Source organism: Lagopus muta, chromosome 3 (assembly GCF_023343835.1).
Source record: "Lagopus muta isolate bLagMut1 chromosome 3, bLagMut1 primary, whole genome shotgun sequence".
In the NCBI taxonomy this organism is placed as follows: Eukaryota; Metazoa; Chordata; class Aves; order Galliformes; family Phasianidae; genus Lagopus; species Lagopus muta.
In genome coordinates, this window is record NC_064435.1 from 8,762,328 (window position 1) to 8,787,652 (window position 25,325).

General features: G+C 39.3%; 2 protein-coding genes across 2 annotated transcripts in view; both read left to right on the forward strand.

Annotated features, from left to right (window-relative positions):
• Positions 1–25,325, forward strand: part of DNAAF11 (dynein axonemal assembly factor 11) — a 348,016-nt gene that overhangs the window by 318,181 nt on the left and 4,510 nt on the right. The window lies entirely within an intron of this gene.
• OC90 (otoconin 90) lies at positions 2,466–22,277 on the forward strand. Its single transcript, XM_048940330.1, has 14 exons — positions 2,466–2,511; positions 6,376–6,444; positions 6,656–6,715; positions 6,960–7,134; positions 10,901–11,013; positions 12,307–12,435; positions 14,141–14,182; positions 14,965–15,021; positions 16,430–16,480; positions 18,731–18,880; positions 19,272–19,370; positions 20,202–20,376; positions 21,397–21,503; positions 21,976–22,277. The coding sequence occupies exons 1-14, from the start codon at positions 2,466–2,468 to the stop codon at positions 22,275–22,277; spliced, it is 1,575 nt and encodes a 524-aa protein (XP_048796287.1).

Here is a 25,325-nt window from a genome sequence, read left to right on the forward strand (position 1 = left end):
GGGAGAGAATTGGCAGGTGCCACATAGCAGTGTGTGTCTTGTGAAAAGAGCTTATATCGCATATCCTGAAGGAAAACTTTCTTGTCACAATTGTTCAAGACTTACTGCTTGATTTGCCCACTAGGAAAATAAAAAATAATGGTTGAAAAAAAGGAAAAACAAACAAGCAAACAAACAAAAAACACTAAATAAAACAAAGAATAAAAACCAAGGCTTAATGAAAAAAAAGAGAGGAAGGAAGGAAGGAAGGAAGGAAGGAAGGAAGGAAGGAAGGAAGGAAGGAAGGAAGGAAGGAAGGAAGGAAGGAAGGAAGGAAGGAAGGAAGGAAGGAAGGAAGGAAGGAAGGGAGGGAGGGAGGGAGGGAGGGAGGGAGGGAGGGAGGGAGGGAGGGAGGGAGGGAGGGAGGGAGGGAGGGAGGGAGGAAGGAAGGAAGGAAGGAAGGAAGGAAGGAAGGAAGGAAGGAAGGAAGGAAGGAAGGAAGGAAGGAAGGAAGGAAGGAAGGAAGGAAGGAAGGAAGGAAGGAAGGAAAGAAGGAAGGAAGGAAGGAAGGAAGGAAGGAAGGAAGGAAGGAAGGAAGGAAGGAAGGAAGGAAGGAAGGAAGGAAGGAAGGAAGGAAGGAAGGAAGGAAGGAAGGAAGGAAGGAAGGAGCACATTAGGAACTCTTAGGAAAAAATAATTAAAAAAAATCCGTATAATCAGACCTTCAGTGCTAAAAGCCTCAGTGCATAGCTTTGACAGAAATCTATGCATTATGGTGACATGTGGATAAATCACCATCCACACTGACTGGGACCTGTTTTGTCATCAGTTTCTACCTCTGCCTTCTGCTGACATTCAGGACAGATGAACTGACCTTCACCAAAATCACATATCTGAGACAAACAATTCAGCTTCACTGATGGCATCCTTGAAAGGCATGTATGTCTGAACTTGGCAGAAAGCACATCTACCTGAGGAAGGAAAGCCTGCTCCAAAGATCATGGACTCACCCTTACCCTGTATTTCATTCAGCTTTGGATCGGAGCCACTGTGGATAGACAAGAGCAGACTTCTCAACCCTAAGGAATGTCAGTGTTTAGAGCTGTATAAATTTTCACTCATCTTTCATCACTGAACACCACCTCTTACCAAGCTATTAAAGCCATATTCACAAGCCCCAGAGATTTTGTGATTAATAACAGTGAAATGATTGTTATTTAATTACAGCCACAGAGTATTAGGGCAAGTTACTATACGGTGAGTGCACCTGCAGAAAAGACCTCTCAGTATAGATCCTTTACATGACTGGAGCTATATTACTCTTCTGGCATTATTAATCTCAGGAACTTCACGGAAGGATTAATTAATAAATGTTGAAGTGGGTTTGATAAGGGGACAGATCACATGGGTGAGGTATATACTCAGTGGGTATAAATCACTTAGTACTAACTTTGCTGAAATCCATTTGTTTTACATGCAGCTGCTTCCGAATAATATCCCTCAAGGTAAGTTTTTCTAGATGTACTCTATAATACAGGAATAAGGAAGAAAATGTAGGGAAAAGTTATTCAGGATAGCAGAGTAGTAGACTGAAGTATAAGTATGAAGTTTCAGATAATAGAGTATAAATATTTATGGCTCTTATATTTCTAACTTCAGTTTTTGATGAAATATTACAAGATTTTTAAATGACCTTACACCTGAGGAAGAAGATAATCAACAGTAGGTACGTGTTTGAAAGTTGATAAATAAAGGCTTATTTTTTTAGCTGTAGAAAACAAACTCTGTGCTTGATTTAGGAAATTGTTTTAAATTAGAATAAACTGTAATGGCGGTTCAAAATCTCTCTGAATATTAGCACAGAGCTTTGGCTTCAGAATAATTCCTTACACACATTTTTATAATGTCAAATGCATCCAAAATTTGAAGATTTCCATGCAGCACAGTATTTGATTGGGAAAATATATGATGCTTTAGATCAGTATCAAGACCTATCAATGTGTGACTACAAAGTGATTTATATGATGTGAAGTTAACTAAGACATGCAACTGTAGACTAGCTGGATTCAGTAGAAGTAATTCCAGAATGTTAGTTAGTTTATAACAACTGTTAGATCAAGTAAGCCATGAAAATTGCAAAATAAAAAACTTTCATTGTTAAATGGACTTGCCCTGTCTACGGCAATTCGAGGAACCTATTGACCTAAATCAATACTGAAGTAAATATTTTTAATATTTTTAATCAGGCTCATAGAGGAGTTTGATAATGTGTGGAGCATATATAAGACCAATTTTTGATGTATTATGTGCACTTACAAGAGAAAAAAAATGTGCTGCATTAGGCACATGTATGGCCAGGCTAGAAGAGAAGGATTTTCTAACTTAATGGCATCCTACACTCATAACATTTTGCCCAATATTTTACTTAACTCACCAGGCACACCAGTCTGCTGTGTGAATTTTTCTTGCACTTGGTCAAATAAAAAATGATTGGAATTCTTCTGATGTCTATGTTCATGGTGTTGCACAGTGGTAAGTCATCATTTATTTTTATGATTATTTTGCATTTATGACAAATACTGTTTTAAGTAGATGCATTTGGAAATATAGCTCTGGAGATGCACTCCTACCCCTTCCTTGTTGTTCAGCACTCAAATGTACCAGAATAATTAACAATGGAGCAGTTATAAAACATTGTTTTTTCCTCAGGACATGTAGTGAAGGAAGAAACATTTAGTGGGGCTAATAAATATAAACAAAAAAAAAAAAATCCATCTTAACTTCTGCTTACATTTGGTCATCACCTGAGCTCCTTAGAATCCCTAAAATTGCAAAAATATATATTCTACTCATGAAAGAAGTGTATTATATAAATTCTCCAAACCATTCAGCTAAAGTTTTCTTTGAATTTTTATTTAGAATATATTCTTTTTTTAATTTTTTTTTCTGCATGTAACTGTTTACATTTAGTTGTCCTATGATGAATGAGTTTTCAATGATCCAGTGACAGGGGCAGGCAACATTTCAGATTTCCCTACACTGTGTGTGGAAGTCGTAATGAGTAACGATGTGCCATTGAAGAGAAGTATTTTTAGAGCATTCCTGGTTGTTCCATGAGGTTATTGTTGAAGTGAAAAGAAAGTTGAACATCTTGGCATACACAAAATTCTGCACTGACCTACTCCATGCCATTTCATCTCTTATAAAGAATCACATGCATTGCTAGTCAGTAAATAGTCTAATACAAGATACATTTGGAAATTATATTAATGAAACTGAGCATTGAATCTCCTAACATATGGACAGAAATCAGTAAGGATATCAGCATATTCCCACTTCACTGATAGGGAATGCCAAGGCAGCAATGTATATTGATAATAACCAGTATACTCAGAAATATCTGTATACTCAGAGATTTTTTTTAGCAAAGACATTTTTTCTCCCAAGGCTTTTTGGATACGCCACAGTTTTTTTAATGCTTTCCTCCATCTGAGCACAGTCAAAGCATAAAGATTTTAAATGCTGCCCTAGGCCAGCTGGGGCTTCAGGAAGCATTATTGATTTAGACTTATGTGGGAACCACTTTGCTCATCTTTGAGACTGAAACAAACAGTAGCACGCAAACAACTATCTACATGAGGAGTTAATGGGATTTCCCTTGAAGATATCAAATAGGTTGGATTTGCTCTGACATTTCCTAAGACAGTCAATGTTTGTGCTCCCCAGATATTATAATTACTGCATTCATGCCCTATATAATGGCATTTTAATTAGACATGACTGAAAACATGATTAGAGACATGGTGATTTTTTTTTATGAGCTTTGTTGGGATAACACTTCTGAAAAGCATTCTCAGCATAGCAACATTGCAGACACAGCCCTTGCATATAAATAATGAAAAAATTTGGACACAGCTGGAAATCCCAAGGGCTGATGTACCACACAGGTCTCCTCAGGACACATGCCAAGGAATTTAGCAGGTTGTAGAGAAAGGTGAGTGAAGCTGACTCTCAGGGTGTTCTGCAATTTAAAAGGCTGATTTCTGTAGCACAGTCTTTTACTAGGCAGGGAATGAGGCAGGAATGTTAGGCCCCAGAAAGCATGATAGAAAAATGATAAGAAAGAATTATTGATTCAGAAAGTATTTTCTTACTGTCCCTACATCAAAATTTAAATATATTAAGCAATCTTGTTAGTAAATACTGGTCGTTGATGTTGACTCTCTGACAACTAGAAATACCATTTTTAGCAATGAAAGCTTTAGAAAAACTAAATGCTTTTTGAACAGTTGACCCTGTGGTAGTGATGTTTCTCAAGGGGAGTTTCAGATATCTGAGTAATTGAGTGTGTGCAAATTAAGTTTGCTGAGAATTACATGCAAATGAAGGGTACTAGAAGAATCACATCTCCCAGCATCTCTGTAACATGACTTTATAAACTTTTTTCTCTGTTTCATTCAAGTTGACAGAATTTTCATGCTTTCCAAAACATTGCTGAAAAGGCCTAATGATCAACAGATAGACATCAGCAGACACTCCGTTTGAGGCATGGAAGTGTGCAGTGTTTCAAAATCTAACTCTACACACACTAAATGGAACATGACTTCAGGATAAGATGTTTGTCACTGTAGAGGAAATGCTGGCTTTAAGTCAAAAAACAAAGGGAAGCTTTTCTTTAGTAAGCATGACTTAATGCCTATATAAATATACAGTATTAAATGCTATTCATTTGTTCAGCACTTTATTCTTCTTGAGTTTGAATTCCTTCTGGCTGTCAAGCTTTCAATAGACTTGTTCCAGTTCTGTGGTGCCAGGAGGCCTTTTCTGTTCTGAGGAAAACAGTGTCTTCCTCTCTGTCTCTTCCATTTTGTTGGAATGGGGGACGTTTTTTGCTGGTTTTCTCTTCATCTGAAAGATTTTAATTGAGGCAAAGACATTCGGGGAGACCATAACAGTAAGGGGAAGTACCTTTTCCTACCTCCTGCAACCCCATACTTACATTATGCCACCAAACTTAATAAATGTATTTCTGGAAGCGTGGTGACTATGTCCAAAGATACTTTGTTCATTCCAAAATAGTTGTGATAAACTCCTGAGAAGGTCCTATAATAAAATCTTAGAAAAATCTTCCCGAATTCTTTGCTAAGCATCACATTAAGTCTTACATCTAAAATATCTTCCCTCTCCTACAGCTCTGTTTATTGCAGAAAATTCAACAGATTAGCAAGATAACTGCCAGATCTTCCCCAGTCTTTTGCAGAAAATGCCTGTTATTCTGAGAGATAAGCTGTGCCATGATTTCAAATTTACTTGTTTTCTTCAATCTTTAGATCCTTGAGACAGCAAAAACCCTTGACAATATCTGTAGTAAAATGTCTAGTTGAAATAAATTGAAAATAACACATTTTTATTTTAAAAATGTGTAGAAGATACGAAGAAGGGAAGTATGCAGGATGGACAAGAACAAGCACTAAATCAGGATATGACAAACAGAAGAAAAAATGTGGAAACGGTGAAGTGGCACCTTCAAAAGGAAAAAAAAGATTGCTAACTTCAGGAAAAAAATAGCCACAGGAAGAGAGCATAGGCAATGAGAACTCAGCTAAACTAATCTGAAGCTTCACCTCTTAAGATCATGGCTGTCTTTTCTATGTTTAGCAAACATCATTTTGGGGGGATAGATTATCAGCCCAACCTGTTGACTAACTGAACAGCAAAGGTTTGAAAAAGGTGGAGGTGAAACTAAGCTGTGAATCCTGATGTGTCCTGTTGAAACAGCAAAGGGAAACGTATCTAACACAGAAGCTATCTCACTATCTATAGAGTAACATTCTGGGAGATGTATTTAATGCTACAGGGAAGTGAAATCAGCTGCTGACCTCTCCACAACGGACGTGAATCAAGCTGAGCTTGTGTATGGATGTGCACAGAGAAAATGACAGAGGAACTGAAGAGGTCAGCTTTTAGGGGGACAGCAAGCAGGTGCAGAGAGGTTTGCACAAACGTCTTGACTTCCAACAACTGAAAAGCAAAGGGCTACAGAGTAGAAAAGAAACATCTGGGGTGGTGAAGTTGTTTGTAACAGTATTTTTACATGATTCTAATAATTTATCCCAGTGTGTGGTTTTGTACAGAAGAGCAAAGGAATATGAGGATTAATATATCCTCACCAGCAGTTAGTCAGAGACTGATTATTAAGTTGAAGTCAATGAGACTTATCAGAATATTTCTGGATGTGAATTTCTGGGTGTGGATGGAAATAAGTAAGTGTTTCATTTCTTTGCTAAATCAGCTTGCTAATGTAGGAAGGTGTTCAATACGCATGCAGTGTATGCATCATAATGAAGTATATGTTATTTTGTTCTCAATTTTAAAATCTCTTTTCTTCTCAAGAAGTAGGTGGCCAAGATTTGGAGCCACCAGCATTTCTGCCAGAGCTTCTTAACACACCTGAAAGAATCTTGAGTAAGAACACTTTAAGCTTTACTTTCTATAGTATAGCACTGCAGTGTTGAATGATTCATACTCCGAAACATTGCAGAGAAGCATGCAGTTAGAAAATATCATGTAATTTTCATCACCAAGGGTCTTGACAACAGAAGCAAGACAAACAACAGTCTGGGAGCCATCCTTGTCACCTACTTTTTCAAAAAATATTTTTGTTTTGTTCATCTAGACAATGCCACATTCTTCAATGGAGTCTTTCAAAATGTGGAAAGCGTTGCATTATTTTTTGGTAAGTATGTGCTTCACTTGTACTTCAGCTGTGGAATGTGCTTTTATACATACTGAAATGGCACAGGAATTGTTGAGACTGCTGGTTTCTCAAAGACTGCTACAATCCTAAATATTGCTTAGTGCAGAGCACTGTTCAGTGCCCCTGTGTTACTGTACTGCCTGGTTTAGGCTTTGCTTTCACACTGACATCACCCACTTGTGACCCATGCTTGGCTAACCTTTGCTCACTGTTCTCTTTGCAGATTGTCTGGGTTCTCACTTCACCTGGCTACAGTCCATCTTCACAAACTTCCCTGCCTTGCTCAACTTTGTGAACAAAATGAAGTGCGTCAGTGGCTTTTGTCCCAGAGATTTTGAAGACTATGGCTGCTCTTGTCGATTTGAAATGGAAGGGCTCCCTGTGGATGAAGCTGATGAGTAAGTCTTTTCCATGAGATTATCCATGACATGGTTTAGTGGGCCTGGTGATGATGAGCTGATGGTTAGACTAGACGATCTTAGTGATCTTCTCTAGCAACCCAAATGTCTGACATGACCTACAAAAAACATCTCCATCTATAGTTTGTTGGCCTTGCCCTGTGTTGAGCTAATGAGCATAGTCTTTTTGTTGGGCTGCCACCCAGCACCAGTCACCACCCTTACAACAAGTACTGGAAACAGATGAAGTTGAAATGGTCATAACCCACAGCACGTGATCATCTAGTGGTTTCTTTTTTCCCATGATCATAGTCTCCCGCACCTGCCTGTGATTCCAACAGTGCAATCCTAGTAGCACAGCTGGCTTAAACTGGTTGTGAAGAATGATCAGTAATGCAATAGAGTAATTAAATGCCATACTCATCTCCTTGGTACTGCTTACCGGAGGTCTCTAAATTCTAAACAGAATTCATGAACAAAACCTCATTCATTTTTATTTGTTCTGGGGAAATATTCAGCCCAAAATTTTACTCCTGTGCTAAAAGTTTGAGGATCTGTTAGTAAGATAGACAGGAGAATGTCAACCCGAGCTTTTCCATGGATTTACAGCCTTATCAAATGCTAGTATTGGGAATCTGAGTAATACACCAGCAAGATAGGCACATAGTGGATGCTAATGGAAATGTTGGCATCTGAGCTGATTTAAGCATCAAAAGAATCAGGCTACATCTAAGTATGACTTCTAATGGTGGTTATAGAGTTAGGTAAATCTTACTGTGAATATCTACATACATGAGATGATACACTGGAGCATCGGGGTACAGAGGAGATCAGTGTAGCTCAGTGGCTCTTTCAACTACCATGCACTGGGAACAGAAATATCCAAAGTTCAACCTGGGCTTCAGAGAGATTCTGCTCCAGATTCTGACTGGGCTAGTGAAAAAAAATTTAGCAGCAAGACAGGGCAAGCAAATGGCTATTCATGCTATTCACATTTGCCACTAGGAGGTGGGAAAAGAAATTCAAAGGCAATCAAGACACACGCATGTCATAATTACAAAAAAAATAAAATACTTTCCAACAACACAGTGAGAGAATTCTTTTAATGAAGGCAGAAATGGCTCAGAAAGGGCTGATGCCTATAGCTAAACAGAAGTTAATCCATCCACTTTCCAGTATAGGATGCCTAAGAAAATAAAGATCAAACTCTACTGCTGGAAAAAAGCCATGGGAATTCTCATGAGTAGTTTTCTAAATAAACACGATGACATTCTGAAATGAGAGCTCTAGGCAGTTGAGTGCACTGGTACCCAAAGAGCTGAGCATCTAGGCTTTTGCTTCGCTCATCTTCATCTTAATGCAGGGCAGCGCAAACACAGAAAGAGCACAGAGGTGTTAGCAGTCCCATAGTGAAACTTCCCTATGAGAATGGTAACACCACCGGAGTTTGCAGTAGATGCTGACTGATTGCCTTGCCACTGACACAGGTATCCTCTTCATTCAAGAGATCATCCAAAAAGGAGGCTATTACATGCCTTTCTGAGAGTTGGTTCTCACAGCTTTGCATTTTTTTCCCCACTAATTTCCATTCTTAGAAACTTGTTTTGAAAATCTTGGAATTGACACTGCAATTGCCATTCAATGAAAAGGGATTAACATCTCATTATAGGTATTTCTTTAGGACATTAGATTTTGCCCACAAATCAAACCTTTCTTGATTTCCCAAAGTATCTAACTTGCATATCCACATTAAGAGTGTTCTGCCTTCTTGATCCATGGGGAGAGAGATATGTATTTAGTGGACAAGCCATGTCTTACAATGCCCTGTCTGCAAAGGGGGCATTATTTTCTGATTAAGTTGCCTTAAGAGTTGAGTGACAATGATGCTCTAATAAAAAAGGAACTTTACATCATTTGTATTAGATTAATTTTCCAACTGGAGGAGTTTCCAGGTGCTTGTAGTGAAATAAACCTCAGGCATTATTGATGTGGGACTTGACATCTTTCATCAGTTACACATTTAAAATTGTTTTCCCATAGTTACAAACTTCAGCCTCATCTCTGGAAAAAGCACTGGTGGCAATGAGAAACCATCAAGGCCTGCCTCTTGGATGCTGTTTGCTCCCACCTTTGTTTGGTACCCTTCTGCAGTCACCTCAAGCAAGTTACAACAGGGAGCAAGACCACAAAGAGATACTGAAATCCAAGAAAATGGGCTTTGAGATATTATCAGAATACGAATTTCTTGGATTTTTTTTTTTTTAATGTTTCCTGGGAAATCAAACACACAAAGAGAAACATAAAATGAAAGCCACCTGTGTCTCTATCTAAAAAAAAGGAGGCCCATCTATCAGCTGTCCACCTCACACAGCACCTTCCCACATTTAAACACTGCCTGTGGGGATGATGCTATTTATGAGTTCTTATCTGCTGCTTGCAGCCTGAGCAAACCTCATCACTGATGTTTTTCATTGAGTCAGAAGTTCAATATTGGTTAGGCCTTGGACTTCTTCCTTAATTGTTAGGAAAATTAAATATTTTAGCAATTAACTATTAATGTATTAAGTGATTAAATATTAAATACTTGCTAAATTTAGGAAGTGAGAAAGTGACTGCATAGCCTAGGAGTGAGCCTGCAGTGCATATGCAGGACTGTGGCTGATGTATAAAACATGTTTATTACATCCTTAACAAAAAATCCTCCAGTAAGCTCCTCACATCATGAGTCACAAGTTAACCCGTTCTGGCAACACACTGTTTGTTGGATGGTAATGTTTTCTTTGCATTTGACAGAGACAAGACTGCTATCAGTGCAATAACAGACCCATGCTGTGAGTTCATTTTACCAACATGACAATGTTTCAATCTAAATCTAACAGCAAACTCTTGCTTACTTTATGTGACAGTTTTACACACAATAAATGGTGATTGAATGTCTTACTGGTGTTTCATTTACATCTGCCGGTGCACACAGATTCTGCTACAATACAGAAACAGCTTGCTCAAAAGAAAAGGGAATTGATGAATACGTTATTTCATTTGAATTTTCATTGCTGCCGACATCTGAAGCAGCCATACAGATGTTTGGGGTTTGCATGACAACAGGACAATGCAAGGTTCCTACTGCCTGAGTAGTGCTGTGGCACAAGAACACTGCTTTACTCAGGCTTGAGAAACACATTATGTCCCCTTTCCATTCTGGTTGCTGCATTGAGGAGGAAGAACAAGTATCATTTACTGTGATTCTATGGTAACACCACATATATTTATAGAGTCCCAGTGAGACACAGCGGTTCACAAGATACTGCAGAAACATTTACTGTCTAATAGTGCTGGGTGCAGCACAGTTCAACACAGTTGTATTGGGTCAGTTTATATCAGGGCCGAATCTAAGAACTGATCTGTGGGGCTTGGTTTGGCAGTGATCTGTGAGTGATGTTCAGGCAGTGGGAGTGAATTTCTTATTGAAATTGCCTGTAAGGTCCTTGCCCCTCAGGTTCTGCAGCAGGGGTGGAATGCAAGCATGATCTCCCATGACTTGAAGACCTGCTGCCATCACTGAGCTTTTCATCCAAGTGTAATTATTCTACCAGACTAATTCAGAGAAAAGTGATGCTCAGCCTTTCTTTTGTCTGTGGACTACACAAGGATCCTTTTTCTCCTTTGGCACCTTTTCATTCTTGTATAGGAATAAGCATTGCAGTGTTGATCTTGAACAGAAAGGAAGACATACTGTCTGAACTTTGTGCTATTTCATGCTTTAAAGATGCTGTTTTCAGCACCGCAAATGCTATGAGGAAGCAATGGAGATGGAGTGCACATGGGACCCATCAAAAATTTCTACAGATGTCACCTGCTCTGCAGAAAACCTGACCTGTGGTAAGATTAACCTGTCACAAGAACAGAATTCTGGAGTTCTTAGTGGCCTACCTACCATAAGTCATATATAAGTTAAGGAGAAACCACCTCCACATGTGGATTCTCGAGGAATTAAATATTCCACTCAAGAATGAATGTGAATAAGAATGCACAGAGGTATGAAGGTCCAGCTTGGCAGGAGAACAGAAGTCCTATAGTTAGAAACTTGTCAGGGCTCCTCTAACAGGCAGCCTCCTGATGCGGTTTCCAGACTTCTGTGACTTTGCAGGACTGCTGAGTATTGCCTGAAATATCTCCATGTGAATGGAATGGAGATGATGCTGGGGAATTACTTGAAAAGTAATGTACTTTCTGAAGCTCCAAGGCTTGATTTTCATGTAATTTGAGGGATTCAATTCTGTGCTTTCAGGGTCCCATACATTCAGATAGAACTGTATCACTAGCAGGCAGAAATCTTGCTGTTGTAACAGGAGCTTAGCAAGTGTGGAGTGCCCCCAGTCAATTTTAATGTCACTTTTCACCCAGTGTTGGCTTCCAGGAAATACTATGCTTGAGAACATAACTGGTGGTTGCCAGCAAAGAAGAGCAGCATCCCCAAACCAAGAACTTCATAGCTTGATTTAGTACAGGACTGACCCAATTTCCACTTCTTGTTTCAAATGGAAGCCAGTTTTTCTTTCTGGGTCAGTCTATAAAGATTCATGCACATCTGAACCCAAATAGTGTTTCTTTAGCTCTTTCCATACTTAATCAGAAAATGTCTTGTTCAAACTGAAATAAGAGAGGAAAGCAAAATGAATAGATATTGAATGTTGAATATGGAAAAACTGTGTAAGAACTCTGAAAGATCAATATTTTTGAAAGCTCTGAAAGGTAAACGGATTTGAAGTGGGAAAACAGTATTTTTGTAGAGAAACTCATTCCTTTTATAAAATGCAAAACATATCCTCTGAAAGACTTGGCTTGTGGACTGTGACTTCCTGGGGATAGGTGGAATATTTTACACTCAATATCAGATGGCGTAAGTTTTCCATGGAAAAATCAGACGCAGCAAAGCTCTGCTCTGAGATTCTCACTGCTCTATAGAAAGAACCAGGCTCTAGCAGCCCATTGCCAGCTCTGTCAAATTACAAACTCTGTGGGATTAGAAAACTGGAATGAATTCAACCTGAAAAATCATGGTTTAAGCATGCATGCACTAATGAAGACATAAATCTTACAGGGAGGAAAAGTGAAGTAGGGGAAAAAAGATATTTCAACAGCACCTTGTTTGGATTTTTGTTTAATTTGCAGAAAATGGGGATCCCTGTGAACAGTTCCTCTGCACCTGTGACAAAGATGCCATTGAGTGTTTTGGGAATGCTCATATTAACTCTTCCCTGAATGGCCTGGATGTCTCCTCCTGTCCATCTCTGGTTACAGGTAACAATCCAGATCAGACTGACTGCCCCTCTTGCCAGGTTTTCTTTTGGCATTGAGTCTGATCTAAGATGAATGGAGCAGTAGCTGAGTAGCTTCCTGCACTAAATCTGGCCGTCTGTCCTATTCTCCACTTACTCCTACTCAAATGAAAACCAAGATAGAAGAAGGCAGGTTAATTGCTGTCCTGGAGCATGGCCAGGAGAAGTTACTGAGCTGGTGAGGAGCTGGAGCACCTGCTGAAAGAGGTGTCTCACTGTTCTCCTCTTCTTTGTGGAGTTGTGCAGAGATGAAGGAGCCAGACTCCTTTTGGAGGGGCATGGGAACAGGACAAGGGGCAAGAGATGTAGCTGCAACAGGGAAAGTCCAGTTAGACATGGGGATTTATTTGTTTTTGTTTGTTTGTTTGTTTTTCGGGAGGCACCTGAATGACTGGGTGCTGCTTAGGATAATTAGGAACGTACTGAGGTCACAGTGTGCTCTGGTGGCCAAGAAGGCCAATGGTGTCTTGGAGTGTATCAAAGGTTTGTGGCCAGCAGGTTAAGGGAGGTGATCCTCCCCCTCTACTCTGCCCTGGTGAGGCCACATCTGGTGTACTGTGTCCATTTATGGGCTCCTCAGTTTAAAACTGGCAGAGAACAGAGAAAGCCCACAGAGATGATAAGGGGTCTGGAGCATTTATCTTCTGAGTATAGCTGGGAGACCTGGGTCTGTTCATTGTGGAGAAGAGGAGGCTGAAAGGGGATCTTATCAACACTCATATATATCTAAAAGATAGGTTTCAAATGGATGAGATCAGGCTCTTTTCAGTGGACAGGATAAGGGGCAATGAGCACAGAGCACTGGCACAGGCTGCCCAGAGAGGTGGTGGAATCTCCTTCTCTGTAGATATTCAGAAGCCACCCAGACACTTTCGTGTCCAGTGTGCCCTAGGGAACCTGCTGTAGTAGGGGGTTGGACTTGATGACTTTCAGAGGTCCTTTCCAGCTCCTACAATTCTCTCTGTTTCTGTGACTCAAACTCCAAAGATGTGAAAAAGCACTGCTAGTTTTTCTGATCCCTTCACTGATATTGGCACACCTCAGTGCTAAGAACAGATACATGAATTCAGAGCTCTGCATGTGCATATCCCTTCATAAAGAGGCCAAGAGAGAAGAAATTGCCTTAGCAAAATTTGTGTCAGTGCCAGCAAAATGTTTTGTGTAAGCCAGTAATCTTTCACTGGGATCAGGTGGGTCTAATACAGATATGGCAGCTCCAACACATTACAAATAAAGGGGAAATTGTTCGGTGCTAACAGGAAAATCATGCTGTTTTTACCTCAGCTGATAAAGAGAGATTCCACCATAGCTCACTGAATACCTCCACCAAATTAGGCTCCTGGTAATACTTATTTCAGGAAAATATTGAAATCCTTTGAATGAATCATTTGTATTTGTCATTTGCTCAGGTAATTACCTTTCTGTGTAGCTGTTCTGTCCAGTTCAAGCTGTAGAAAAAAAGCAAAAAACATAGCAAGGATGTCAGATAAATTTCTAGGAAAAGTAATTTGGCAGATGCTTTACTACAGAGAAAATTTGAACATTTTCCTAAACCTTTGCCTTAATAGGAATAAATGCAATGAACTCTTGATTTGTTGTACTATCGAGTTTAAATGTTGACTTTAATCTACAGACTTCAGTGTGTAAGAGAGATTTCTCCTTTTCAGAAACAACCAGCAAGAGAGAGCTGACAACACTCCACACAGGGGGTATGTCCTTACCTCTGTGATTTTTTGACTGAAATATATTGAATCAAGAAGAATGTCTGCATTGAGAAAAATAACATGAGCATTTTGGAAGATATGAATTTCTTTTTTTTTAGAAGCAAAGGCAATTTTTAGCAAGATATCAAAATATGAAAGGAAGAAAAAGAACTAATAAACCAAAGTACTGCTTTTGTGACCAGCCATTACTGGGAAGCTCAGGATAATTTCAGCCAAATGACTCATTTTTCAAAGGAATTGAAAAGAGAAACTGAATCTCATTTAGAAATAATGCAAGAAGAAACAAACTGAAAGCATTTTAAAAATATTTTCAGATCAGTCCTTTGCTATTTGCATGGACATTTTGAGCTCAGCTTCAGCAAAGTGCTTAGGCCGAAACATTTGAGTTTACCTCTAAACATTAATTCTTATCCTTAAGGAATACTTACAGAATGCTTATTGTTGATCAGTTTTCTAGTTTAGATTGAAACAGTGATAGAGACTGATGGCTTTTTATTAATTACAGTATACATTGCTGAGTAGGATTTGGTATTTGTGGTCAGTAAGTGCTAAGGAAGAATTCTAATATTTAAATTAACTACCTATAATTAGGTTAATATTTACTACATTTTATTATATTTATATAAAAACCCAATGAAAAGTACAATAGTGATAATATTTGGAAATAAGTTTTGTTCTGCTGCTCTGGCCATGTTACACCAAGCTCCTATCTATGAGCTTCCTAAGCCATGATTCTCTTTGGAGCAAAAATGCTTTTCTTTTTGCAGAGTTCTTTCATCATGGGATTGAGAAAACAGAGGCTGTGACAGCATCTGTGGAAGAAGGTTTGTAACTTACAGTGCAAGAAGTGCTGTTTTCAGCTCCCAAAAGCTGGAAGAATAAAATACAAGAACAAGCTGTTTGCTTACAGCCCTTCTAAGAAAACTGCCATAAAAGTAGATATGTTTTGGTGATCCAATTCAAGACCAAATGAGAATGTGCTTCAGCTTGCATGCTCCGTGTGCTTAACCACTGCTTATTCAAAATTTCCCAAGGACTGAGACTGAGAACTCTGGAACAAAATCTTTTTTCACCAAAACAGACCTTCTAGGAAAGAGAAGTTGTGGCAGGGGAGTCCGGCAGCCCATTCAACATTTGTTGTTTTCAAAGAGATATTTAATTATTTGAGATGAAGCTGTAGTTGTGTGCAGTATTTTCATACCTGTATTAATCTTCTACATCCCCCAAAACAGTCACTCGTGCCCTCTGAACAGGAACAGTTTATTATAATGCTCAAAATATGTCTGTGGATAAAAGCCAGTATACAAAATTTTAGAAAGATGAAATTGCAACACAGATAACTTACCCAGATAAACTGTGAAGGTGGTGGAGTTATCGTCCCTGAAGAAGTTCAAGAAATGTGTAGATGTAGCACTGAGGGACGTGGTTTAGTGGGGCTGGTGGTGATGGGTTGATGGTTGGACCAGATGATCCTAGTGGTCTTTTCCAACCTTAATGATTCCATGAAATATTTGGAGAACCACTTCAATTGAATTAGTTGTCTCCCCATTTATACCCCAAGAGCTTCACCACTGTCTGCTGTGAGAACATATTAAGCCAAAACATGACATTACTCCAAAATTCATTTGACAGCACAAAAATTCTTTCTTATATCACACCATCCTAATACACAAAAAGATGCAGAGATGAATTTTGGGATCGTCTGATCACTCTGCTAATGAAAATGCTTCTGATAAATGAATATCAGTGCATGAAGTAAAGCAATAAATTAGAGATTAAGGAAGGGTTCAGTTGGTAGCTTCCCATTCATGTTTTACTTTCAACACAGTCAAACACATGTTTTTGTAAGGAATATGGCATCTGTTCTGTGCACAACAGTAAGATTTTACACCTAGTTCTCTTCACTGTAGTCTGTCAAGTGGACAGACTATTTATGTTTCTTCTTTATAGCACCTCATCTGAATGTAGTAATGAGGTTAGTTTTTGAGCATCACTGTCTGCAACAATTAATGTTGTGCATAGAAAATCAGGAAAATCTGCAGACATGGGTCTTTCCTCCTCTGCTCAAGAAGCTATTCTCTTGGCTTCGAGTTAAGTGACTGAGAGGACTTGGAGTTGACCTTGGTGGTCCTTATGGGTCCCTTCCAACTTGGGGTATTCTATCAGTCTGTAACTTCTCATAAGATCCTGTGCTGCCAACTTGTCTGAGTTTACATTTTCTGTCTTCAACAGCGATTTCCTCTGAGCCCAGTGAGATGGCCCTGGGGACTTCCAGTGCTGGAGGTAAGAGCCCAGATGTACTTTTGCTGGTGAATCAGACCCTCCTGACTCCAGGTGATAGCAGGCTTTAGTTTATTAAGCTTTATTGCTGGGATTTCTGGGTAATACCTGTAGTTCTGCTGACCTGCACATCCTTGAGCAACCACTTTCTTTCTCCTAATTACCCTCTTTAAAAAGCAAGGCTAATAGTGATGTTTGGTTAAGCTTTATAATGCTCTCCATAAAAGCCACTCCAGACATGCACTGCAGAAATGCAGAAGATACTTCACTGCCAGATGCTCTGCTTTTTGTCCAGCTGTCACAAGAGACCAACGAGGTATGACTTGGTCTTCTCCCACTCTGTCAGTGAAAGATCAGTGGTTCTGGGCTTTTCGTTGCCTTTGGCACAACAATTCTTTATCTAAAAGCATCACAGTTAAGATTCTGTGCATGGTGATGACTGGGCTGCTGTGGAATTGAAGCTAGATAGGAGTCAGATCACAGATATTATTTGAGGATTATTTGCTATTCATTGCCTCCAGCCACTCATTTTGCACGCCTTATGCAAGTATGTGAGAAAACCTCTTCCCATCAGGTTTTCTGATACGATGGTTGATCCTTTAAATTACTTTCATAGGATTTGCTGCCCAAAGGGTTCATTTTTATTTTACTTCCTCCTTTAATATACAGAATTTCATGGAACTCTTTCCCAGGCTAAAAGTTATTTCACATTTTTGCCATTACCATTTCTATGAGAACATTCACATCAGTAGCTACAGCTAAAAGCAAGTGGAGTACCATAGCAGACTTGAAATTACCAATGACACCTTTATGTGAAAATGATCATTTACAAAGAATTAAATGCATCAAAAAATGTGAAGTGAGTCTGAATATGGAGAGAAGGAAGGAACCATTTTTTGACTCAGATCACAGTTTGGGTAATATTCATGTTTTCCACCTCAATCCAGAAATAAGTCATTGCTATGATAAACTCTGCTCAGAAATCTTCTCCTCCACTAACTTGAATGTATCAGAAAATGTGCACGTTGTGTTGGAGGTCTGCATGGCTGCTAGAAGATTATCTGTGATATCTGTTCTTAGCAAACTGCAGAATATTCCAAACTCCAGTTATATTATCTGCACCTGGCAAGAATCACTTCCATTTCAATACATCACTGCCAAACAGAGTGACATAAAACATGCACCTTGCTGAGCTGTGAGACTGGCTGTTGCTATTCATCCTGCAGCCTTTCATGGTCTTACTTCTGTTTTTAGCAGTGCTTTCATTCTTTTTATCCATTCTCTTATGCTAAGACAGGTTATTTCCAATGCATGCCAAAAACAGAACTTCAGAGGATTGAACTTAATGAATTTGAGTGGAATCCAATTAATTAGTTCACTCCAGAAATTTGAAAGGATAAGCTCTCAAAACATGGAAACTATGCACACAGTCCCTTTGAAAATGAAGCATTTTATTCCTTAAATGCAATATCCTTTGCATTGATATTTAAAAAAAAAAGAAGCCATTTGAAAACACTGTTTTCATTTTCATGTTAGCTTATATGAAAAGAGAAAGGCAGAAAAAAGAAAAAAAAGAAAAAAAAGAAAAGCAATATCCAAATTCATCAAACATTCCCAGCCAATGATGAAGTTTCAGATAACGAAAAAAAAAGGAAAAAAAAGAAAAAAATTAGTTTCTAGGATGAAGAACTTCTTTGAAATGGCGCATTTTTCAACTCATTTTCCCCTTGATATTTCCTTGTGTCTGTAAAGAAGTAAATCCCGTAGTTGCTCAGCTCTGCATCATTCAAGCAATATCCCTACTGTTGCTGTTATTTTTGGTACCCTTTCATAAACTGACACTGTGTTTTTTGGCAGTTTACTCAGATGATGACATCTTATCCTTCTTATCCCTCCTCTCTCAGTCTGTCCAACTAATCAGCACCCAGCCTTATTTTTAGTACTTGGCACAGCTTTGTACCTTGGTACGTGACATATAAATTTAAGGACAAACAAACAAAATGAGCAAAACACCTACCAGTTACATTGGTTGTATTTAACTAGCTCCATTTTCTTCTAAAAGACAAGATATGTGAACAAGTGACCAGTGCGGATGCTCTTTGCTTTCCTAATCCTCATCTTGAATGGCTTTTCTCTATGACCATCAATTCACAGCAGTTCTGCCCCCAGATATTACTCTGACCTACTATCTGAAATGAAAATCTTGATATTTACTGCTCCATATCTTCTGCTTTCCTCTTTCTGCTGATTCAGAGAAGGACAGATTTAGAGGAGCTGAGGTCCCAGCAGGAGAGATATCCACCTCTCCAGGCTCCTTCCAGGCAGACATTAACTCGGCAGAAGTCAGAATTATCCCCACTGAGTTTATTCCTGTGGACACATCTGCAAGGACAAAAGAGAAAGGCAAGTACAGCCTGCACTAACTCCACTGTAATTTGTAGTGCTCCCTCTTGCTGTTCGTGGCTGTTGGGATTCAGTGCTTCTCACCAACATGCAGAACAGCAAATTTTCCTCCCTAAATCTGGCTAGATTGTGGCTAAATCTGGCTAAATCTGGCTAGGATGCAGAGTGTTCAGTACCAGCAGTGGGAGTTCATTTTCAAATATTGCCTAGGGAAGTTGAATTTACCACTAATGAACAGACTTCCAATCATTATCTAAACAGATGTTGGAAGACTGCAAGAAGATTGGTTTTGGTTCAGAGTATGCCCTTTGGGACACATTACTGATAGAGTTTATCCTATGTTTGCAAGTCTAATCTTTACAAGTCTGATCTGTGCATGTGTAATCTCCAGAGGCAATTCCTACAAGAGGTGGCCTGGGCACACCTTCCCCCAGACCAACTCTGGAGCTGTCACTGTCTGTTAGGGGATCCAAAGGACCTGCAGAAAAAGGTAATTTTTAAAAACTTTCTAGTGACATGTAATTAGTGAAGTACTGGAACAGGTTGCCCAGAGAGGCAGTAGATATCCCCATCCCTGGAGACACTCAAGGTCAGGCTGGAGAGGGCTCTGAGCAACCTGCTCTAGCTGTAGGTGTCCCTGTTGGACTAGAGGATCTCTAAAGGTCTCTTCCAACTCGAACATTCTATGATTTTATGATTTCATGAAAATTTCAACTTTCCAGTCTGAGAGAGTGACAGACAGGACTCCAGAATCCAGAATCTTTCCTTTGAGGAAAGCAGAACTGTTACTGATTGGTCTGTCATGGCAGCCAAGTTCTATTAGAACTATTTTGTGAATAAACCATGAATAAATCATGTACATGCCTTAGTCTGAGCACAACTTATTGCTCGGTGGAAGATATATCAAATTAAACATTTGAAAGCTTGTAAAAAACTTTTCGTTGTTTCACACTTAATCACTGTCCAGTGTGTAAGAACAAGAGGTTTGGGCTGTATTTTCTGAGTTAGCTAAGAGAGAAGCTGCTGACTTCCTATTTCTTTTCTCAGCTAGGTTTGAACATTCTTGAAAAAAAATATTTAAATATGAAAGGTTAAAGGGGGTTGCAATGTACTGTCTGCAATCCTATTTGACTTGCATTTTAGATCTTCATAGGGATTTCTCTCTTTATTCAGTATCTTCTCCCACTTCTCTTGCTGTCTTCCTTAGTGCTATAATAAAAGTTGGAGGTCAGTGGCTGGGGCAATGACTTAGAAATAATGAGAGTCTTCAACTGTTGAGAACATGGTATGTCAAACAGTTGTTTTATTTTTTACTTTATAGTATGTGAACGACTAACATTTCTACAAGAGAGAGGAAATGGAAGAGAGAAGAGAGAGCTGCCCCAGCTGGGAGAAATGTTGTTCTGTTTAACTGAGAGATGTCCAGAGGAATTTGAGTCTTACGGTTGCTACTGTGGCAAGGAAGGAAGAGGGCATCCTACTGATGCTCTGGACAGGTGTGGGCTCTTCTGTAATCTGCCATTAGTTGTAGGTAGTAAGAATACTTACAACCAGCCAAGCCTGGTGTTTGCTTCTTAGTTGTCCTTAATGATCTTAAGGGCCTTTTCCAACCAAAAGTATTTCATGATTCTATGGTATTCATAATCAGACCATGCTTAATATAATCCAATTAATTATATAAAATGTGAAATACTCAAATGTCACTAGACATGATCTCTTGCATCAGTATTTCGGAGAGGACTTTTCAAATAAGAAAGAAGCCAGTAGAGTAGAAAAAACTGCATATCAAAAGAGATGAGGATAAGGGTTGCAGTAAATCTTGGCTAAGAGGTGGTTTGGAAGGTGGTTTATAAAAACAAGAATACTAACTTTTGTGTCAGACTGTCATTCAGAAGGAGTCCATATGGAGTGCAGTGCACCCAACCTGGAGCCCAGAGACCTGCAACTGTGGGCCATCAGGGCACGGCTGGTAAAGAGGTGGTGGGGCATGCTTACCCAGAGTGAGGCAGAGAATTCACCCAAACCAAGGAAATCTCCCTAAAAGCAGTTCATTTTCAAACAAAATCATTCCTTGAGTGGAAATCATTACAGCTGGAGCCATATCGAGTCCAAGCACGGCTCTGAGTGCACAGCACACAGAATTTTCCTGCACTTTTACACAAGTAAGACTGCCCGTGCATGATAAAAACAGACATTGAAGCTAGTCAGTGCACTGGGTAATGATGTGTGGTTTTCAGATTCTCAGCCAACAATATGTGAACACCTCAAGCTACTGCTAAAGGAGGGTTTGTTCACAGATCTTGAAGAAATGAACAAGGAATTAGGAAAGGACTGCAAAAGTAAATACAGGTATTTTTTGCTATTTTTAACTTTATGGAAAAGATTTTTCCACGAAATAAAAACAATATTTTCAGTTGTAATAGATACTGAAAAAGAAATGGATAAAATAAATTGTGAATATTGTGTGATGTAAGAAAAAGAAATAACTTTTCAGTTAGCCCTGCTCTTTATTTTAGGTGCTGCTTCTCTCATCACTGCTGTGTGGAACAAGTTAAGAAACTTGGATGTCCTGCAGAAAGAAGTTCACAATCTGAAGTTGTGTGCTTTGATCATACTCCAAAATGTAGGTTTGAGTTAGAGACATTACTCATCTTTTCATACTCAGCATATGAAATTATTACATGCTGAATACGACCATGCCTATAGCATGGCACAGAATGGAGACAGAATTTGATTGCAAAATGTCCTCAATAGCTATGCCTAAACTGGGTTTTTGTCCTAGCTGAGATCACGGTTATTACGTCACTGTGCTTGATGTGATCAGGTCAGGGTAAGAATTGCATTCAGACATTTTTGACAGGAGACAAAGAACAGCTGTTGTTGTTTTTATTTGCACAAATCCACCTAACGCCAGCCACAGCTCCAGGCACTCAACACCTTGGCAGCAGGTATATTTAAGTGGTTAAAGGTGAATTTGGAAGCTAAAATTCAAGGAAAAATTGGTAATTTTAGTCAAGATCTCATCTAGCACTGACAAATTACACATCACTCACTGTAACTGCTCTTGAATATTCATTTTAAAATTTCTCTTTAAGGTATTGGTTGGAGCTTGTGTGAAAAACTCCTATGTGCTTGTGACCAGACAGCAGCCGAGTGCATGGCCTCTGCTTTCTTCAACGAAAGCCTTAAGTTTCCACATGCTCAAGTGTGCCAAGAGGTGAAAACCTCGTGTCGAGGTGGCCCTTATGAATGGCCTTCAGTCAGCACAGAACCAGGGGCCGGGACCTCCAGCTCTGAGGAGAGCAGCGAGGAGGAAGATTCCCTGCGGAGAAGAGCATGGAGAGAGACGCGCCGTCCTCCTGGGAAGCCCAGGGGCGGGCAGCACAGGGGCAGATAGTTAGCTATGGCCACCTGTGTGAGAAATGGCACCGGGAATTTCACAGCCAGCCTCATGTACCTTACTCCTTTTTGTCACTCTGCAATTGCAGCTGCCTTACTTTTCCAGCAATAGACTAGATAGTGAATGTTAAGATGCATAACTTCCTTTCATAGAGAAGTCACTGCAGATCGCCTATGCAGGCCAGCTATTACCTGAAATAAGTGACAGCACTCTGCACAACTTCATTTGATTTCTGATCAAAACTCTGATTTTTGTTCTGATCAAAGATTGATTTTTGTTAATCATGTAATTGGTTCAGACCAGATCTTGCTAATGGTGACTACATATTTCAGCTTTTTAATTAAATCAATCTGCAATTACTCCAACTCGTTCTGCACATTCTTCCTTTATAGAGCAAAGCAGGAAACACCCAGAAGAAAAGCTACAGTAGTTACATGGAAATGCGTTCCTTCTTCCCTCACTGAAAATTTCAACCCAGTGTTTCTGCTGGTCAGACAGGTCAGGGTAGAAAAAAAGAGTATTTCGTGTCCCAAAGTTGTGTATTATGTAGTTATCTCCAGTTCTCAGAGATTTAAGAATTATAGAATCATAGATTTGTTTGAGCTGGAAGGGAAGGGACCCTTAAAGGCAATCTGTTTCAACTCCCCTGCACTGAACAGGGAGGGACACCTACAGCTAGAGTAGGTTGCTTAGTGCCCTGTCCAGCCTCACCTTCAAAATCTCCAGAGTGGATGCAGCATCCACCACCTCTCTGGGATCAACTAAAACTAATGCACAGTACATAATACAGAGCTAGAATAACGTTGGGATATTTTTCTTCCCCTTATTCCTGCTTTCAACTACAGTTTTGCTTCAAGGACTTTCTTGGCCAAATTCACCACTCAAAAAATTCTCTCATGTCATTAGTAACAGGACCAGAGGGAATGGCTTCAAGCTATGGCAGGGGAGATTCAGGCTGGACATGAGGAAGTATTACTTTTCAGAAAGGGTGGTCAGGCACTGGAATGGACTGCCCAGGGAGGTGGTGGAATCACCGAGCCTGGGGGTGTTCAAGGAAAGGCTGGATGTTGTGTTGAGGGACATGGTTTAGTGGGAGCTACTGGGAATAGGTGAACGGTTGGACTGGGTGATCTTTTAGGTCTTTTCCAACCTTGGTGATTCTATGATTCTATGATTTACCAGTTACCAGACAACAGCAGTATAAAGGGAAAGGGAAGCATGTATTTTCTTTTTTACTTGATAAGGTGTTAATTTAGACACTGCTTCGATCATAGCGTATTGCCACAAGGACTAAAATAGTTAAAATTTAACTATATCAACAAAGCTAGGAAACCACTGAATAAAAACAACCAGGTTCAAAATCGCTAGCAGCCTTATTACTTGTGTATGAAAGACTTACACAAAAGTGCTATCAAGCTTTCCCATTGGATTTTAGCCCCACCCTGGAAGCATTCAAGACCAGGTTGGATGGGGCCCTGTGCAGTCTGATCTGGTGGGAGGCAGCCCTGACAGGGGTTGGGGCTGGGTGGGCTCTGAGGTCCCTTCCAACCCAAGCCATTTCATGATTCTATGAAATCATGTTTGATTGTTTGCTCCCACACACCCAGAAACAAATCAATTATTTATTTGAGAACCAAATTGTACCTGTGTCACCTTGTCCTGGAACTAGGGAGGCTTCTAAAAATTCTTACACTTAATGCTCCAGTCTTCTCAACATAAGCAGACTTTATTAATGGAAAATATATGCAAGAGCAAAATGAAAATTCTATAAAACATTTTTACGGAGATTAAATGCTTTCCAAATTTCCTCCGTTTACAACCTCCCCATGGAACAAAAAATGTCCACTAACATTTCTTTGAACAAAAAGAATTGCTATAAACTGTCCCACTGATTTTGCTGTCCCTAGAAGTCTAAATTTCTTCTTTATAATCCTGCTTTAAAGAGTTTAACTTTGTCATAAAAGTATTCATTACAGATTCATGACTGCAACCTAATGCTGGATATAGAAGTGCTACCTATATCCCTCCATTTCATGAAGTACTTAACTGGACCATTTAACTTGGATGCCATGCAAGCTGACAAAATGGCAACAGCAGATTAAAACATAAAGGAATGTTCTTGGACATTAACACAATTAGAAGTAATCACATTAAACCCGTGGTTTGTGATATTCCCCCCTCAAGACTTTTCCTGGGAAACGTACAAAGGATGAAAGCAGTCCTCATCCATTGCCCAGTGCTGAGGATGGATTTGCTTTAAGCTGACACAGTTACTTATTCCAGAGTTGGAACTGTTCAGGTATAGGTTGCTGTTATTACAGTGGTAGGAGACTACTCTGTACTTTACAGCAGTTAGAAATAAAAATGATAACGAAAAGATCAGATAGCTAATTAGTCAAAGTAAGACAATATGGCCTTTAAACAAGTGAATGAAGTGCATCATTGCTTAATAAAAGCACAACTCATCTCTCTGATTAATGAAAGCAGTGCTGCTGCTTTGAATCTTGCATTTAAAATACACAAGAGAAAGAAAACACACCAATTGTTTCTACTATTAGAAGACAGTATTACAGTCATGGTAATGCATCAACACAAGCATATATTTGCTCAGAAAAGTGTATATTCATTCACATACTCTAATTTCAGATATAAAAATGGATCATTTGAGTCATAGAATGGTTTTGGCAGGAAGGGACCTTAAAGATCATTGAGCTCCAATCCCCCTATTGTGGGCAAGGTTGCCAGCCACTAGATCAGGCTGCCCAGCGTCCCATTCAACCTGCCCACTAAGCTGCATTCATTCTCAGATATCAGCACTGAAATAAATAACAAAAAAAGATTAACAGAACAAAACGAGGGAGAAATCTATTGCAGTTTTTTTTTTTCTTTCTTTTTTTTTTCCTTCCTTCTAATTGCTAGTCTAGGAGTATTTCCCACATCATTAGATACTGATCTATTTACTTCAATTTTCAAGCTTTTATTTTTTTGTATTGTTACTTTCTCAAATTTTGGTGTACTTCACTGTAGTAATTGTTCAACAGTTAC